The sequence below is a fragment of the Lissotriton vulgaris genome, chromosome 2_1, assembly GCF_964263255.1.
Source record: "Lissotriton vulgaris chromosome 2_1, aLisVul1.2, whole genome shotgun sequence".
NCBI lineage: Eukaryota > Metazoa > Chordata > Amphibia > Caudata > Salamandridae > Lissotriton > Lissotriton vulgaris.
In genome coordinates this window covers 1549580642-1549600695 of record NC_141687.1, presented here as the reverse complement: position 1 = coordinate 1549600695, position 20054 = coordinate 1549580642, and the positions used below count along the sequence as shown (strand labels likewise).

At 47.4% G+C, this 20054-nt stretch overlaps 1 protein-coding gene across 1 annotated transcript in view; it reads right to left on the bottom strand.

The window, feature by feature from the left end:
* LOC147732882 (protein mono-ADP-ribosyltransferase PARP14-like) overlaps positions 1–20054 on the bottom strand; it is a 1251483-nt gene that overhangs the window by 556519 nt on the left and 674910 nt on the right. Inside the window, exon 11 of the mRNA XM_086957427.1 lies at positions 12508–12657. Coding sequence (XP_086813553.1) covers positions 12508–12657 — 150 coding nt within the window. The remainder of the gene's footprint in view (positions 1–12507; positions 12658–20054) is intronic.

The following is a 20054-nucleotide window of genomic DNA, read 5'->3' as shown; positions in this document are numbered from 1 at the left end:
TTGGGAATTCCGGAGCGGAACAAGGGGAGGAACCCAACGCAATTTGTCGAAGACTGGTTGAAGACAATTCTGGACCAACAAGACCTGACCCCACTGTACAGTGTGGAAAGGGCACACAGAATGCCAGCACAGCCTCCCAAACCAGGAGCACCACCGAGACCGCTGATAGCACGCCTTCTGAATTACAGGGATAGAGATGCGGTCCTAAGAGTGGCAAGAGAAAAAGCGCCGATAAGATACGAAAACAAGAACATTTCAGTGTACCCTGACTTCACCCCAGCGGTGCAAAGAGCCAGATCGACGTTTATGGGCGTGAAACGCAAACTGCGGGACAGGAACTTAAAATATGCCTTGCTGTTCCCTGCCTGTCTTAAGATCATGTACGAGAACAAATCACACTTCTTCGACCCCCGAGGAAGCGGCGGAGTGGATGGAGGTGACTCAGACACCCACGAACTCCTAAGAACCGTTCGAGGAAGAAGCTGGAGAAGGCTCCATGCGCACTGAAGGGCGGAACCGGAACGGATCAGGAGGGAGCAACACAAATGCACCGGCGGCGACTGGGAAGTCGAGAATGGACCGCTCTGGGGAGTCGACGGGTGTGATCCAACTGACGACGGCGGCAGTGGCTGCACACAATGCAAGGGATAACTCCGACATGGGCAGCAAATCAGGCACACAGACGGAAGTATCTGGATCCGCGGACAGCCTACAGCTGTTCCCCAAAATCACGTCGCAGGCGGCCGAAGAATTCTGAGGACTCCGCCGTAGCACTGGTCGGTAATGTATGAAACTTGTGTACGAACGAAGATGGGTTGGTGGGCATGGGACACACACCAGCTTAGGGCACGCTGTGGTTCCATCAACAGGCCCTGAGCGAGTGTAAGTGGGTCTCCACCCCCCAACGAATAGACATGTTTTGGCATAACTCCTGCCCACGTTGGGCAGTAACGTTTGGACCTCGGGGGTTGTATCTCGGGGACCTTGATGTTCAGGAGTTACAAGTTCAGGGGGCACTCAACATTAAACTTACCTTACACATGGCCTTCCTGGCACGAGGCTTATTGACTACATCCTCCACGGACACTGATGGGGACACTTAATAATTACAAAGTGTGCACCTGGAATGTGAGGGGTATGGGGTCAGTACAAAACAGACACAGACTCTTGGCACAACTCAACAGAAGACGGAAGATGGTGGCCTGCCTCCAAGAAACACATTTGAACAGAGTGGAGAGTGTAAAACTTCAAAAGAAGTGGAAAGGGCAATTGTTTGCCACCTCCTACTCAGCGTTTTCTAGGGGGGCGGCTGTGCGGTTCAGGAATTTGGTGCCCTTCAAACTGGTAGAGAAAAGAATTGACCCAGAGGGTAGATATGTGTTTGTACGTGGTGTGCTAGATGGCCTCCCCATTGTTATTGGTAGTGTATATGCACCGAATTCAGGTCAGTCCGATTTTTTATCGAGCATTAATGGTGTGCTAGCGGAATGGGTAGAATACACCTGGGTGTTGGGCGGGGATTTTAACGCGGTTCTAGATCTAACATTGGATAGATCACACCCACCACTGCAGGCTTCTGAAAGCAGGCGACAGGCGGACGCGCTGGCGCAATGGGCAGAGGGCTGGGAACTAGCGGATGCGTGGCGTAGTAAGCACACACTAGACAGGGAATACACTTTTTACTCCCCGCCCCACAAACTACATACAAGGATAGACCGGGTTTTCTGCCCCACAACCCTGCTGGATGCAATTACACTGGCAGAACATATGGGGAAAACGTTATCTGACCACAATCCTGTTGAGATCACACTACAATGGGGAAAGGCCCCGACGCCTATACCGACTTGGCGACTTGACACGGAACTACTCGACGATACTGTATTCAAAGCATCCATTGCAGAGGCGATCACGCATTATTTCACAGTAAACACGAACACCGCCAGCTCTCGTCAGATCGAGTGGGATGCCTTTAAGGTGTCGATTAGGGGGGAAGCAATGGGAGCGAGCGTGGGTATGAGAAGGAATGTGTTGGAGAAACTAAGGGAGGTGGAGGGGCGCCTGGCTATGTTAGAAAATGAAGCTGCGTGCATGAACTTGCCATTCACACCACGCCAGGAGGCGAATGTACAACATGCTATACTGTTGGAGGTACTGCGCGTCCTAGACTACAGAGAATACACATGTAAGCAACACACGCAAGCGGATAGATCAGGCCCACTACTGGCGCGCATAGTGAAAGATGTCCCGGCGTACACGCCCATACTGGAGGTCACTGACCAGGGGGGTCTCAAGCCAAGACACAAACAACAATTAACACCGCCTTCAGGGACTACTATATGACACTATATGGCCCACACCAACCCCTCTCAGTCACGGCATTCGAAGAGTTCATGTCGGGGCTTGATCTACCGCGCCTGGAGGACGGACAGGGGGAGGTATTGGCACAACCTATAACGGTTGCGGAAGTTCGGCAGGCTATCCACTCGCTACCACGGAATAAAACCCCGGGAACAGACGGCCTCCCGGCCGAGTTCTACGCGACCTATATAGATTAACTTGCCCCGCGCTTGCACATTTTATACCAAGAAGCGCTGCGTACCCACACCCTACCGCAGACATCCCTGCAGGCTTTAATTGTCTCTCTACTGAAACCAGGAAGGGACGGAACGCACCTGGCCAATTATAGACCCCTGTCCTTACTGAATACGGACTATAAAATATTAAGTAAGATTTTGGCGACGAGACTAGCTCAGTACATACCACAACTTATACACACTGACCAATGCGGTTTTGTGCCAGGCAGAAGTACGGCTCTAAACCTACGGCGCCTGAGTCAACTAATGCTGAGTGGTCAACAGTTGGTGAGGACAGAGGGGTGTATCTCCCTAGATTTAAAGCAGGCCTTTTACTCCCTCAGATGATACTACATGTTTGCGACGTTCATTAATTTCGGCATACCACCTGCATATGTGGCGTGGGTCAAATTGTTATACACCCAACCAACGGCACGGGTGCGTACCAACAGGTGCATCTCTGACCCACTGCTTATAGAGAAGGGAACCAGGCAGGGTTGCCCACTCTCCCCACTCCTCTTTATACTGACCCTTGAACCATTACTCTGCAAACTTAGCCCTCTGGCTCAACACCGGGGCATACAGAGGGCAGGAACGGTACATGTGGTCTCAGCCTATGCAGATGATATCATTCTTTACCTGCGTGACCTGAGAGGTGACCTAGATCCTATCCCCAGTATTTTCGAGGACTTCCGTACGCTTTCAGGCCTAACTATCAGCGAACCTAAATCATATGGGTTCCACTTCAGTGGCACAGGTACAAATACCCCACTGCTGTTCGCACCACACGCCTTCCGAATAGCGGAGTCCACCTTCCGATATCTAGGCATACAAATATATAGGAAAGCGGAGGACATGATCGACGGCAACCTAGGCAAGGCCATTGCTACACTAAATTCGCAAGTAAAATTCTGGACTGCACTACCACTGTCGGTAGCGGGCAGAATAGCCATATCTAAAATGGTAGTTCTGCCGCGCTTGATTTACTACTTTACCGGTTTACCGTTTGTGATCCCAGCCATGGCCTTCCAAAAGTTGAACACAACACTAACGGAGCTGGTTTGGGGGTCTGGACGTAGACAAATTAGTCTGTCTAAACTGCAGCTTAACACTGCGTCAGGCGGAATGGGTGTACCAGATTACAGAGCATATAACTATGCCTGCCAATTACAGTGGCTGGCCTACTGGCTGGCGGGCCGCAACCTACACAAACTTAGCATGACAGAGACGGAGTGGTCAAAAGGGGTCATCCACGCCCTGTTGTTGCCGGGGGCGGGGATCCCTAGACACACTCTTCCACTACTACGACTAGCGCTCACATATTGGAAGAGGGCCGTGAAGTACACATCCCGACGTCCTCGTATGCCCCCACGATACCGCTTCTGGGGGTCCCACTAGACACGGAACTGCTCTCGAACCGGACACTTACTGCGTGGCAGGAAGTGGGGGTCACGCAAATAGGAGACCTGTTCGCAGATGGCCAGGTTATGTAGTTTGAAGACTTTCGCGAGACCCATCGCGTACCAGGGGGCACATTCCTCTTACATGCCCGAGTGCGAGGGTATGTAACCAGGACTTGGGCGCCCGAGGGAACAGAGCCCCCCACGAACCCCCTATTGACGATGCAAAACCTCATGGGAACGGGAAGCCATTTGACGAAATGGACTACAAACGGAAAAAGAACTGGAAGGGCGATCTCGTTACAACCCTTGAGAACTAAATGGGAGGAAGACATGGGTAGGCCACTCGGAGATAAGGAATGGGAACGTGTACTCAAATTCCCCAAAAAAGTTTCCAGGAACCCCAAATTTAAATTCATACAACTCATGATTTTACACAGGGCTTACCTATCGCCACACCGTCTACACGTAATGTTCCCTACCACACCTGATAGTTGCCCGCGTTGCAGCATGGCTAACGCGCGCCTGATACACATGTTATGGGACTGCCCGAAACTGGGGTATTACTGGTCCACGGTACATGACGCCCTAATTAAACTGGCACGTCCAAGCCATATGCCACTCTAGCTTACTCCATACTCGGGCTTGGCCCTTCAGAGCGTAAAAAAAGTGTCACCACCCGATTCACGGACCTAGCCCTGCTCCTAGCAAAACGTACGATCACAATGCGCTGGAAGTCAGCTAGACCCCCGAATCCGGATGTATGGAGGGCGGAGGTGCTACGATGGGGGAAGGCGGAAGGCGAGGCGCTACAGCGAGAAGAGCGTAGAGGGTTAAGGAAGAACCTATCCTCCTTGGAATGGAATACGATACTTGGAGCTTTCGAGACAGAGGGGTCCCCAGACTCGGGTTCTGAGCTCTCAGTTGTGTAGACGCTGGGAAGCAAGAGGAGTGTCATCATGATCACCAGGGGGAAATGCTGCCAAATGCCCCGGCAATCCCGACAGATCTGGATGCACAGGCAATTCCAATAGACTCCACATTAGTTATACCGTCCTCAAGTATGCCGTGCTGCAATGAAGCCAGTTACAACCATGTAATATGTTTTTTCAAATATACCTCACAGAGTGCTGGGATTGGGTGGGTGCGGGTGGGGGGAGTTTAGTTTATTGCGGTTGGGCTATTTGATAAAATCAAAATGAAAATGTTATAAGATGCTTGGACACTTGATGTAAATATGTGTACGTCTTGAAATGTTTGCACTGTATTTTCGCTGACATAACATGTAAAGTGCACAATGATATTGCTAATAAAAAGAATGTCAAAAAAAGAGTAGCTACATGGGGATCTGTACCTGGAGTGACGTTCAGATCTTCCTCCATGTCGGAGTCAGCTTCGGACACGGAGACCAGTTCTCCTTCTTGGCTTTTACGGCAGGTAGGTGTTCTTCTTCGCCGAAGATGGCTGGTCCGGAGCCGCTACCACGTTGCACTTTGTGGCGTCGAGCCCAACGATCAGGATGATCTTCTTCTATTGGAATGATCGACACGCTTCGCAGGATTTTTCTTCGTGCTCCGGGGATAAGCACAGGTTGCAGACCTCGTGCAAGTCGGTGCGTGTAGCTTGAACGGAGTCTGTTCCATTGTTAGGTTTGAAATCCCCATTCCCGCAATGCACTCGTTTCATGCTATATTAGGTTAGCAGTGTGTGGCTAAATGGAAAACATTTTTATTCACGTTAAGCAACCCACTGAGTTATCTCCGTAATGTGTAGGCTTCCGGTAGCAAGTGACTCCATTTTGCATTTCGTAACACCTATTAGGCTGCTCAGACTGTGCCAGTTAGGACTCGTATTCGTATTGCTTGCCTCAGCAGAACACTGTATTTCATTATTATTTTCTCTCTTGTCCAAGGCTGTTTTCTCGACGTGCTGATGAATAGGCCATTCTGCCCTTGCATGCCTATCTGAATGTGTAGGTTCTGCTCCCACAGTAGGAGATGCTGAGACCCAGTACCGTGGCCTTGAAGCGGTGATAACGTGTACTCATCTGGAAGGTGTTAGCTCATCCCACTGAGCCTCTTTGTTCATGTTCGGCCTAGGCCCCGTAGTTTTCAAGGGTGGACGTGGTTGGAGGCTTCATTAGAGGAATGATTATCCACTGTAGGGGGGCCAGTCCCTCGGCAGACATCTTAGGGTGCAGGTCTGATTTGACTCCTCTGCAGAGGATTGGCAAAAAATATGTAAGTTTGTATTCTCTACTGTCTGACCGTCTCTTCAATCTTGGGAAGGCATAACAGGTGGTTTTAAGTAGACCTCTTGGCCTCTTAAGGGCCACGTCCTTCACCATTGACTACTGGCGATGTCGGCACAGGTATGCCCGAAAACCCGCCTCGAAGTTCCCGATCGCCGGTTGTACAGTGTACACGATACACTTCGAATGGGAAACCACGGTCGAAAGACATCATTGAGGGTAGAGGATTGCGTGTTGAAGGGGTTCAAAAACAATACCGAACCGGAGCGCAGCGCAGCAATACACATGCAAACCCCATGGTGGAAAATAACAATCTGGGGATGGAGTTGATGCCCATGCGCACTATCACCAAAAGGAGGAGTCACCTACCTCAGGCCGACAAAGACTTCTTCGAAGAAAAACAAAGTGCAAACATCCAGGCCCAACACCAGATGGCTATCTATGCTAACGCATATGATCTACAGCTCATATGCCTCGAACAGAATGTTTTGTAGAGATGCATTGAGAGGATCAATGTTTTGGTTGTTACAGAAAATAATACATCTCTTCAATTAAGCTGCATAACAAGCTCTAGTGGTAGGTTTACATTCTTCTTTAAGAATGGCCTCGCATTCTGGTAGTAGATTTAGATTCCCGAATTCTATGATTTCAGGAACCAATTCACAAGGTTTAGTTCCTTTAGGTTTGGATGTCTGATTTCACTATGGTTCTGAGTGAGAAGGTTTGTGTTCAAGTGAAGCTTCTCATATGGAACTACTCAAAGCTTGAGTAGTGTGGTGAAGCACAGTTGATGAGCTCATCTGGGTCCTTCCAGAATGAGAATGAGAGACATTTGCCTGAGCTTCCAAACCAGGAACGGAAGAAGAGGGGGAAGTGGAAAAGCGTTGGCAAATATTTCTAACCAGTTCATCCATAGGGCATTACCCTTGGATAGAGGGTGTGAGAACCTGAAGGCGATGGTTAGGCATTTTGCATTCCCTACTGTTGTAAAGAGGTCTATTTGTGGAAACCTCTACTTGTGGAAGTAAGGGAGAAGGACTTGGAGGTGGAGTTCTTACTCGTGGACTTCTTGCAGCATTCTGCTGAGGAAGTAAACAAAGTAATTTTCCATGCCTGGAAGATGTTTCACTAACAAATGGATTTTGTGATGTATTGCCCAACGCCAAATGGTTTGAGAGAGGCGTGACAGTTGCAGAGAATATGTTCCCGCCTGCTTTTGTACATAGTACATGACTGTCAAATTGTCCATCGGACAAAGACAAATTTTCCAATTAGGTGAGTTAGAAACGCTTTCAACGCTAGGTTATAATAGCTTGAATTGATGTGGACATTCTGATGTTTTGTGTCCTATACATCCTGAACTATGAGATCTTGTAAGTGAGCACCCCAACCTGTGAGGGATGGATCTGTTAGCATGACCTGTGGAACAGGGATGATGAACAGCCGCCCTTTTAATAGGTTGGTGTGTTCCACCACTGCAGAGAGTGACGAGTGTGGCTGTCTACCACACTAGATTGTTTAATAATCCCTCTGAGTTCACTGTCGTGTTGAACAGTCCTGTAGAGGGTGCATTATTAGTCCTGCATGAGGCACTACGGCAATGCATGATGCCTGCATCCCCAGAAGACAAACAAAACAGGTGATGGACGGAATGTGGATCAATGTCACACATTCACCCCAGTCCAAAGATCTGGGCCCAAATCCATCGTTTTTTTGCACTCCACACCACCCTGGGTTAGACAATGGCGATATGCAAATCAGCTCTGACCCTGTGCCCCATGGGAACAGTCCAGTCCGAACTACAAAAGCCATGTCCTTCCCAGAACGGAATCAAGCATCCGAGGACCGTACCGGTTTCGAGGTAACACCTCTCATCAGCCCGGCTAGCTTGACTCCAGTGGTGTGGAGTGCCTGGGACCCACGTCTGAGCATCCCCAGTGCACTTATGGCGGCAATTGCAAACAAAACAGGTGATGGACCGAATGTGGATCAATGTCACACATTCACCCCAGTCCAAAGATCTGGGCCCAAATCCATCGTTTTTTTGCACTCCACACCACCCTGGGATAGACAATGGCGATATGCAAATCAGCTCTGACCCTGTGCCCCATGGGAACAGTCCAGTCCGAACTACAAAAGCCATGTCCTTCCCAGAACGGAATCAAGCATCCGAGGACCGGACCGGTTTCGAGGTAACACCTCTCATCAGCCCGGCTAGCTTGACTCCAGTGGTGTGGAGTGCAAAAAAACGATGGATTTAGGCCCAGATCCTTGTACTGGGGTGAATGTATGACATTGTTCTACATTCTGTCCATCAACTGTGTTTTTTGCAATTGTCACCCCGAGTGTGCTGGGTATACTCAGACGTGAGTCCCAGGCTCTCCACACCACTGGAGTCAAGCTATCCAGGCTGATGAAGGCTGATAGCCAGAAACCGGTCCTTGGATGCTTGATTCCGGTCTGGGAAAGACATGGCTTGGTAGTTCGGACTGGACTGTTCCCATGAGGCACAGGGTCAGAGATGATTTGCATATAGCCAGTGTCTAACCCAGGGTGGTGTGGAGTGCAAAAAAACGATGGATTTAGGCCCAGATCCTTGTACTGGGGTGAATGTATGACATTGTTCTACATTCTGTCCATCAACTGTGTTTTTTGCAATTGTCACCCCGAGTGTGCTGGGTATACTCAGACGTGAGTCCCAGGCTCTCCACACCACTGGAGTCAAGCTATCCAGGCTGATGAAGGCTGATAGCCAGAAACCGGTCCTTGGATGCTTGATTCCGGTCTGGGAAAGACATGGCTTGGTAGTTCGGACTGGACTGTTCCCATGAGGCACAGGGTCAGAGCTGATTTGCATATAGCCAGTGTCTAACCCAGGGTGGTGTGGAGTGCAAAAAAACGATGGATTTAGGCCCAGATCCTTGTACTGGGGTGAATGTATGACATTGTTCTACATTCTGTCCATCAACTGTGTTTTTTGCAATTGCATCCCCAGAAGATGCATGAAAGGTTATTGTGGTGGTAGTATGAACATTTTGAATCTTAGCTGCATTTGGATAGGCTAGACCTGAGTGTTGAGAATAGCCCCTAGATATGGCTGTAGCTGTGAAGGTTGAATATGGGATTTTTTGGTATTGCTAATGAGTCCCAGCTGATGTAGAAGATGTATGGTACTTTGAGAGTGTTGACGACACAGGAGGTGTGTATTGGGTTTGATAAGTCAGTTGTCTAGATACGAGAAGACATGAAGGTTTTGTCTGCGTAAATGCACTGCAAAGCATTTGGTGAACACTGGGCACAGTGGTGACTCCCAGTGGAAGGACTCTGAATTTGGTAAAATGTTTTGCTATCACAAATCTGAGGTATTTGTGATGTGCTGGGTGAATGGGGATGTGAAAGCATGTGTCCTTTCAGTCTAATGCTGACATGAAGTCACCTTGCAGTAAAAGTGAAAGCACTTGTTGAAGTGTGACCATATGGAAGTGTTTGGATAGTATATAGTGATTTAGAGGCCAAAGATCTAAAATGGGCTGTACGGAGCCATCCTTTTTGGGTATTAGGAAGTAGAGGGAATAAACCCCTAACCCTTGATGTTGTAGAGGAACTGGCTGCATTGCTCCTTTGAGTAGTTGTTGATGTTACAGAGAAGTTTGTGACTGCGAGGTGGAATATTGGGTGGATTGCGTATGAGCTCCAGGCAATAACCATGTTGGATAATGTCCAACACCCACCTGTCTGATGTTATTGACTGCCAGGTGGAAAGAAAACTGCTGTAATCGACTCCCACAGGTGAAGGATGATCTGGGGGAATAATAAGTGAGTCACTGTTTGTTGCCACATGGGGTATTAAGAGTTGGTGTACCTTTGCCCTGACCTTTGGTGTTGCTACCCCTGTAGTTGCCTCTGAAATAGCCTCTAGATGAAAAGGATTGAGTTTGTAACCTATAGGAAGATGCAGAGGCATCTGTGGAGGTGGTTTTGGAACCCGCTCTATGAGATCAGCGACGAAAGGAGCCTCGATTGTTCAGTGTTTGAAGCGCTCCACTATATTTGGCAACTTTGGTATTTCATTTTTTCTAAGGCCTCATCTACTTGTGGGCAGAAGAGCTGCTCCTTATCAAAGGGGACGTTCAATAAAGGTTGCTGGACGTCTGGCTCAATTCCAGATATACACAGCCAGGCATGCCTTTGTAGGAGGACACTTGTATTGATGCCTCTGGTGGTGGTATCAGCATGGTCCAGTGTACACCGGATAGAGGAGTTGGAAACTAGTGTTCCTTCTAGGACTAGTGCTTGTCCCTTCTTTTTATGTTCCTCTGGGATAGATTGGAGGAATTCCTCCATCTCATCCCAGTGAGTTCTTCCAACAGTCCCTGTGTATTTGCAATTTGCCAAAGATTGGCCAATTGTGCAGCAAACCCATTTGCCTGGTGCATCAATAAGTTTTGATTCCTTATTATGAAGAGGCGCGCCTGCTGTAGTTTGTGAATTTGACCTTTTATGGGCAGTTGATACAAATAGGGCTTCTAGTGGAAGTTGGCCTCTAATAAAAATTGGGTTAGATGGTGTAGCCTTAAATTTTTTATCTACCCTAGTGGTAATGATGCAAGCACGTGCAGGGTCCTTAAAAATATCATCTGCATGGCGCATCATGCCTTTCAACATTAGAAGAGATTGAGAAGTCCAATGTGTGGTGCACAATGCCCCAAATAAAAGATCTTCTACTATGGATTCTTTGTGTAGTGTAACCCCATGATATGTTGCTGGTTTAGCTATAAGATCCTGCTATGATGAAGTATCGTCAGGAGGCAAGGGTTTGGCAGGATATAGGTCTGCATCTGTATCCTCTGGAGGGTCATCACCTCGTGAGGTACAGGAGGAACAGGTGATGGAGGTGGTGGTATACGAGATGGAGAAGATGAAGGAACAAGGTGCAGAGGACTGGAATAGTCCTTTTTCTTCTTTTTCAAAGGTATTGAGAGATGAATGTTCTGCTGGAAAGAGGTCTGTCTCTTGGTAGAAGGTGCTGACACAGTCTGCGATAATGAGGCAAGTCTCTCGGTGTATATGGATCTGTTTTTGTTTTGGATCTAGTCTATCCTGTATTCTCTCTAACATTGGCTCTGGGAGCGTAGCAGGAGCAGATTTCTGTTTTGGTGCCGAAGGTTTCAGAATCGAATCTCTTTTCACTTTCGGAACTGAAGCAGAGGGAGCCGAAGTGGTGTGATCTCTGCTCCGTGCAGAGCACGAATACTTATGTGCTTTCAGTGCCGAGCCAGAGGGCGGGGCAGGTGAAGCAGATTCTCTGTGCCCATCATAGGCAGTGGCAGCTCGGGAGCCTTTTGTTTTGTAGAAACCAACGGTTTTGGTGTGGGATTTGAGTACTCATGGCAGAACATCATGTGACTCCGAATCCATCTCTGAGTCGGAGTCTGAATCTTGAACCAAAACTTTGGCAGCTAAAGCTTCCAGATCTTTCTCTTCTGGTTCGAAATCTTGTTGACCGAAGATATTGTGAGTGTGTTCGATGTCAGGTCTCTGCGTTGTACCAGACAGTCCTGCAGGGTCTTTCTGGATTGAAATGACAGACAGGCCTCACAATGTTCTTTGTGCTCGGGGGATAAGCACAGACTGCAGACCTTGTGAAGGTCAGTCAGCGGGTACGTGGAATGACACAGGGGAGAAGAATCTAACTGGAGTCTGTTTCATCAGCAGAGTATCATTGATGGAGTCGAAGGAGTGTAAGGTAGCCTGGACAGACAGGGCCAAAAGTCTGTGATCGGATAGTTCTGACCCAACGAGTGAGATTCTTTCGAATTTAAAAAAACAAGGGATAGAAACATGTCAAAAACAATACTGAGGGTATTGGAAAACGGTCTCGAACCAGAGCGCTGTAATACACGTCCAAACTCAATGGCGGAAAGAAAACGATCCAAAGATGGAGTAGATTCCCGTGCACAGTATTATCAAGAAGAGGAGTCAGCTTACCACGTGACTCGAGGAGAAAAACATCTTGCCCACATCTGGACCGAACACTACATGGCAGGTGTATGCAAAGCATATGTATCTACAGCCACACATGCCTCAAATGTACATTCTTTTCTGTTACACACTGTGGAGTATTATGTATTGTAATCAATGTTACATTTTTCTGTGCTATATCTTGTTTGATTCGTAAGTTAAACATTCAGGCTAACTCAATCTGCAAAGCTTTTTTTCTAGTACATTTAAGGGCAGCAGCCAACATATTAGTAGGCTACTAAATAAAACGTAAGTGCAGTACCTTGTTTGAGATTGAATGTTTGATTTGTTGAGTTTACAATGACATCTGTAGTTTCTTTCGTAATGTCACCAGATTTTACTTGTAATTTTACCGGCCCAATCAGCATTTCGTACACTCCCAGAGTAGGGACTGTGACCAAACCAATGGATGCTGTGAAGAAAATAACAATGACCAGAAGTTATTAGGATCACTGTTACATAAGACAGGACTGTAGCATCTTGAATCATCCAAATGAACACATTTATTATGGCATCAATGAGGTCACTGGTGATGTGACAGTCCTAGAAGGAAAATGCTACTTACCAGTATGCATCTGTTCTTGGCATGAAGGGCTGCTGACATTCATAGCTTAGCATAGATCGCCGCCTAGTGTTGGGTCCAGATGTTTGTACCTTGTTGTCCTGGAGGAGTCTTTGATAGGTGACTCCTCCCCTGGACTACAGTGCACATGGGCATTCTCTCCATCATCAGATTGTTTTTCGCCAAAGTGGCAAAGATGGAGTATAGAAAAGTAAGAATGACCATGTATGTAGAAAAATTACTGCAGCTGTGACAGGCACCGGTTAGGAGGGTGGACGATATGAACGTCAGCAGCCCTACATGCCAAGAACTGATGCATACTGGTAAGTAGCATTTTCCGTTCGAGGCATGTGGGCTGCTGAATTCATATCTTAGCATAGACTGTATAGCAGTATCTCCTCTAGCGGTGATCACCTGCCTCAGCTGCAGCAGTGTGAAAAAAAGTTTTAAGGACAGCCTGGCCTACAGCAGCTTGCTGCTTTGTTTGCACATCGCCACAGTAGTGTTTAGTGAAAGTGTGTATGGTACACCATGTAGCTGCCCTGCATATGTCTTCTAGGGGAATATTTCCTAGGAAAGCCATGGATGCCCCCATTTTACGCGTAGAGTGGGCTTTTGGGGGAACTGTTAAAGTGCGCTTAGCTTTATGATAGCATATTTGAATGCATTTAACTATCCATCTGGCTATTCCTGATTTTGAAATGGGATTACCTTTATGTTGTGGAGAAAAAGCAACAAACAGTAGCTTTGTTTTCCTGAATGATTTAGTCCTGTCAACATAATATAGCAGAGCTCTTTTTACATCTAGTGTGTGTAGGGCTCTTTCAGCCACTGACTGCGGGTTTTGGAAGAAAACTGGCAATTCTATTGACTGATTGATATGGAAAGTGGATATAACCTTTGGCATGAACTTAGGGTTTGTACGAAGTACTACCTTATTGCTATGTATCTGCATGAAAGGTTCTTGAATGGTTAGTGCCTGTAGCTCGCTCACTCGCCTGAGGGAGGTAATGGCAATCAAGAATGCCACCTTCCATGTTAAGAATTGTAATTCAAATGAATGTAGTGGTTCGAAGGGAGGTCCCATAAGTCTGGTAAGTACTATGTTTAAGTTCCAGACTGGTAAAGGTGGATGCTTTGGAGGGATTATCCTTTTAAGTCCTTCCATAAAAGCTTTGATCGGTGGTACTCTGAACAGGGTAATGTGTTGTCTGTTTTGGAGATATGCTGCTCTAGCAGCAAGATGTAGCCTTATGGAACAGTATGCTAGATTGCATCTTTGAAGATGTAACAGGTAACAGATAATGTTTTGGATGGAAGCATCCAATGGATTGATTTGGTTATTATTGCAATAAATTACAAATCTTTTCCATTTAGCTGCATAGCATGCTCTAGCAGTTGGGCGCCTTGCCTCCTTGATAATGTTCATGCAATCAGGAGGCAAGTTAAGGTATCCGAACTCTAAGACTTCAGGAGCCAGATCGCTAGGTTCATCTGATTGGGATCTGGGTGCCTGATTTCTCCACATTCTGAGTTAAAAGATGTTAAAAGATGTGGCGAGAGGTGCAGTCTTTGATGGGGAACTACTGAAAGTTCTAGGAACGTTGTGTACCATGGCTGTCTTGCCCATGTGGGGGCAACCAAGATCATTGTGAGTGACTGTTGGCGTAGTTTGCGTGCCACCAGCGGAATCAGTGGGGCTGGTGGAAAAGCGTACGCAAATCTGCCTGACCAGTTCATCCATATCGCATTGCCTTGTGACAACGGGTGTCGGAACCTGGCGGCAAAGTACTGGCATTTTGAGTTTTCTTTTGTGGCAAACAGATCTATCTCTGGATGCCCCCATTCTTGGAAGAATGGTTGGAGAACTTGAGGGTGAATCTCCCATTCGTGTAGCTGTTGGCTGTGTCTGCTTAACAGGTCTGTTATTTGATTGTCTTTCCCTGGCAGGAGTTCCGCGAGGAGGAAAATGTTTTTTGGAATTGCCCATTTTCATATGCTCTGTGCTAGGTGAGACAGCTGTGGAGAGTGTGTCCTTCCTTGTTTCTGGATGTAGTACATGGCTGTCATGTTGTCCGTTGGATTAACACAGCCTTGTTGTACAAGTATTTCTGGAATGCTTTCAGTGCTAGAAATACTGCTAGCAACTCTAAGAGGTTGATATGCAGTGTCTTGTGTTTGATTGCCCAGAGCCCTTGGACTGTGTATTGAAGTAGGTGGGCTCCCCAACCTGTCAGTGATGCGTCCGCTGTCAATACTACTTGTTGAACTGGCTCTTGGAACAGTCGCCCCTTGGAAAGGTTTTGTGGATTCCACCACTGCAGAGAGTTGTAAGTGCGACTGTCTACCAACACTAGGTCTTTTAGTTGTCCTTGAGCCTGGTTCCACTGCTGTGCTAGGCATTATTGCAGTGGACGCATTTGAAGTCGGGCATGAGGGACAATGAATATGCAGGAGGCCATCATGCCTATGAGATGCATGAACACTCCAGCTGTCAGAGAGTGCTGTGGCTGAAACTTTTGAATGAGAGTTTGTATGCTGGCTATCCTGGCTGGATTTGGATATGCCTTTGCCACTGAGGTATTTATTGTAGCTCCCAGATATTGTTGTATGTGGGAGGGCTGTAGGTGTGACTTTTGGTAATTTATGGAAAAACCCAGACTGTGCAACAGCTGGATTGTCTGAGACGTGTGGCTTGCACATTGTGCGTATGATTTGGCCTTTATGAGCCAATCGTCTAGATATGGAAACACGTGGATGTGTTGCCTTCTGAGGTGTGCTGCTACTACTGCTAGGCATTTTGTGAACACCCTTGGTGCTGTAGTTACCCCGAAGGGGAGCACTTTGAATTGGTAATGTTGACCTTCTATTGTGAACCTGAGATATTTCCTGTGAGCTGGATGTATAGGTATGTGAAAATATGCATCTTTGAGGTCTAATGTAGCAAGGAAGTCGCCTTGCTGTAGTAACGGGAGGACTTGTTGTATGTTATGTTATGGTATAGGCTGATTTGTATCGCGCACTGCTAGTCGAGACGGTCTTGGCGCGTAGAGGAAACAAAGACAGCATACACCGGGAATCTAGAGGGCTTGTTTAAACAGGTGTGTTTTTAATAGTTTTTTAAAGATGGCCAGATCCATTGTATGCCGTAGTTGGTTTGGCAGGGTGTTCCACATATTGGCCGCTCTAACCGCCAAGGATTTGCCCCCTAGGCGAGTTTTCCGAAACCTAGGGACAACCAGGCTTCTAAGTGCTGCCGAGCGTAATTGTCGCGTCGGCTGGTAGAACTTAAACCTAGCCCTCAAGTAGGCTGGACAGGGACCATGGAGGGCCTTATGAGTCAGGACCAAGGCCTTGTAGCATACTCTTTGGGTCACCGGAAGCCAATGAAGTTCACATAGTTGTTTGCGGACACTTAGTCTCCTTGTTGTAGAGTAATCATATGGAAATGCTCTGAGAGTATGTATTGGTTCAGAGGTCTGAGGTCTAGTATGGGTCTGAGGGATCCATCTTTTTTGGGAATTAGGAAGTATAGAGAATATACTCCTGTTCCTTGGTGGTGAAAGGGGACTGGCTCTATGGCTCCCTTTTGTAGCATGGATGTGACCTCTTGTTGTAACAGCGTGATGTGTTCTTTGGACATAGGACGGTGTTTGGGTGGTATGTTGGGTGGAGTAGAAGTGAGTTCCAGGCAATAACCATACTGGATAATTTGTCTCACCCACCTGTCTGTGGTAATGTTCCAGACTGGTAGGAATTGTTGTAGTCTGCCTCCGACCGGTGCTAAGTGGTCTGGAGGGAGTGTGAGCAAGTCACTGGCTGGTGGCGGCGGAGGCTCTGGTGTTGTTGCCGCCACGTCCTCTGCCCTTGTTATTATTGCATCTAAAACTCCCTCTGTTTGAGCCTTTATTAAAGGTACTCTGAGTGTTACTTTTGAATGTTGAAGAAGTATGTGATGTGTTGCCTCTCCCTGAGCCTCTGAAGGAGGAGCGACGAAAGGAACTTCTGGGTTGTTGAAACTGAAGTGCACCCATAGACTTAGCAGTTTCAGTATCTTTTTTCATTTTTTCCAAGATGGTATCTATTGCAGGGTCAAACAGGAAATCTTGGTTAACTGGTTGGTTGAGGATGGTGGATTGCACTTCGTTTTTAAAGCCAGATATGCGTACCGGCGTAGTAATATGCTAGTATTAATGGACCTGGCTGCTGTGTCAGCTGCGTCTAGTGCACATTTAATGGAAGCATTAGTTATAAATTTGCCTTCCTGTACCAGGTCGTTAGCTTTAGCTTTAAAAGGTTCTGAAAGGTGTTGTAGTAAACCTTCAAGTTGGTCATAATGTGCTCTATCGTAACGTGCTAATAGAGCTTGTGTGTTTGCAATCCTCCAGGAATTTGCTACGTGTGAAGCTACTCTTTTGCCTGAGGCTTCTAATATTTTGGACTCCTTGTCAGGAGGGGGAGCATCTCCTGTTGTTTGTGAATTAGCTCTCTTTCGAACGTTTGCCACAACAAGTGAATCTAATGGCAACTGTGACTTAATATAAGAAGGGTCTGTAGGGGCTGATTTATACTTTTTCAATTCTGGGATTGAATACGTGCTCTGGCTGGGTCTTTGAATATGTCAGGAGCGTGTTTTAGTACCCCTTTCAACATAGGAAGTGTCCGTACACTTTTTTCAGAAGTAGGAAAAGTGTCAAATAGAAAATCCTCCTCTATTGGGTCAGTATGCATGTCTACACCATGGTATTTGGCTGCCCTATCTAGTAATTGGTTAAAGCCAATATTGTCGTCAGTAGGTGACGGTTTTGTAGGGTATGGGGAAGTGTCAGGGATGGGTTGTGTATCATAAGGATCATTCTGGTCATCCCATGTGTCATCCTGTACATCGGGATCCTCAGGTCCTCCAAAATTATCCTGAGGATCTTCTCCCATGCGGTCTGCTTCATCATAGTTTGAATGTGTAGGAGAGTAAGGCACAAACGGCATGTTAGGGAGGAAAGGAGGAGGAGTAAAAGGCCTTGAAGGAGATGTCCCAAATTCTTTTTTCTTTGGAGGAACAGGGGAAGGAGTATCAGTGTCCAATTGTCTCTTTTTCCTGTGGTAATCTGTAACGTGTCCTGTTTCTATATACAGTTTAGGTTTTTCCTCGCTCATTGGATCAGGATGGAAAAGTTCTTCCTCAACTGTCCGTGGTTTCGGAGACAATGGTTTTGGCTTAGTCACTTGTTTGTGGTGAGTCTTTGGCTCGAGGGCCTTTGGCTGTGGAGCTTTTTTCGGCTCGACTGCTGTTTTCAGGTCGGCGACCTTTTTTCGTTCGACGACTTTTGTCTTTTCGAAGTGTTTAGCCGGTTGTATTGCCTTTTTTGATTCGGCAACCTTCTTTGGTTCGACAACCTTTTTTGGTTCGGCGACCTTCTTTGGTTCGACGACCTTTTTCGGATCGACCAGATTCTTCGGTTTGATAACTTTCGATAGTTGAGCGTGTCTTTTGTGCTCGACAACCTTTTTCGGCTCGATGTGCTTTGTCGAGTCGACAGCTTTGTTTGGGTCAACAGGGTTTTTAGTGTGATCCTGTTTTTGTGGATCAACACTTTTTTTGGGCTCGACGGCCTTTTTTCGGGTCGGCTGTTTTCGGATCGACGACCCTCTTTGGTTCGAGGCCCTTTTTAGGCTCGATGGCTTTCGGCTCGACAACCGTCTTCGGTTCGATGACCTTTTTGGGAAGAGTGTTGCTCGCTCCCGGGGTATCAGAAGGCTTGGGTTTGTGCTTCGGAACCGAGCCGGAAGGTGGGGTCTCTGAAGGAGTTTGTCGATCTCGGATAAGGCCTTTAGGCGATGCTTCAACCGGAGCCTTGTGTTTGGGTGTAAGCGGGGTTGGGGGCTCGGTACTCACTTTTTGCCCCGGTGTGATCTGGTCATCGGAGTCCGACTGGTCCTCTACAGTGACGATTTCGAGGTCTGAGTCCGCCGCTTCTGGGAGGTCGTGTTCCTCATCGAAAATGTTCTCCTGTTCTGCTGCCTGCCGCTGCATCTCTTGCCGAGCGGCCCGTCGGTTCCGGATAGTTTTCTTTGATCGGAACTGAGCACACGCCGGACAATTATCTTTGTTGTGCTCGGGAGATAAGCACTTGTTGCATACTGTGTGTTTGTCAGTATGTGGGAATTTGGAGTGACATTGTGGGCACCTTTTAAACGGGCTCCTTTCCATCGACAGCAGGCCCACGTGGTGTCCAAAAGGACTAGCTGCCCGCGTCGACGACCGGATCGAGATGGAAAGTTTGATTGAGTCAAGGAGTACCGAACGAGAACAATACCGTCGAGGTAAAAGGCCTTTTGACCTTAGAAAGTTGCAAAGTTTCGGTTCTGAAGTTGGAGGATAGGAATAGCATCCGAACCCAATGGCGTAAAAAAACAATCTGATGATGGAGAGAATGCCCATGCGCACTGTAGTCCAGGGGAGGAGTCACCTATCTCGTGATACTTCGAAGACTCTTCCAGGCAACAAGGTGCAAACATCCTGACCCAACACTAGGCGGCGATCTATGCTAAGATATGAATTTAGCAGCCCACATGCCTCGAACATATCAATTATGGTATATGCTGTAGGAAGGTACCTCCTGACTATGGTTGCCCCCAACTTTTTGCCCTGTGTTTTAGCTGGTTTTTGACATAGTCGACCTGGGGCCCTGCCAATCAGGACCCCAGGCCTACTGCTCTCTCTGTAAAATGGATTCCATGTACCCTAGGTGCATTTCCAATTGGTACTGGGCCACCTTATCAGACCCTGTAACTCAGGGCATGGGTGTACCCAGGGCTGCCAGGGGCTGCAGCATGTATTATGCCACCCCTGGCTGGCCTCTTAAATTTGACACAACTGGCTGCATGACAGCTGGGGCAAAGTCGTGTAATCACCCTTTGCTGTAGATATAGTATACCTATATCTAACCCTAAAATGGACACACAGATTCCTATCAGTCACTCCTATGGCAGGCCTTAACAATCCTGAAGGCAGAGTGCTTGGAATCGTGTGAGATGGTGCTCTGGCATGAGCTGAGCCTGTCTGCAGCTTGCGGAACCAAGTCCTAATAGCTGTTCCATGATATCGCATACCATATACTCTTAAGTGCATTATAATCCTCGCGGTTAAATGCTATCTTTGGTATTGCTTTATCAAAACATGTCGAGTAAGGTGTCATACGAATTGGAATACTAACCCCTCGCCAATTCTGGCGACGGGGTTAGCATTC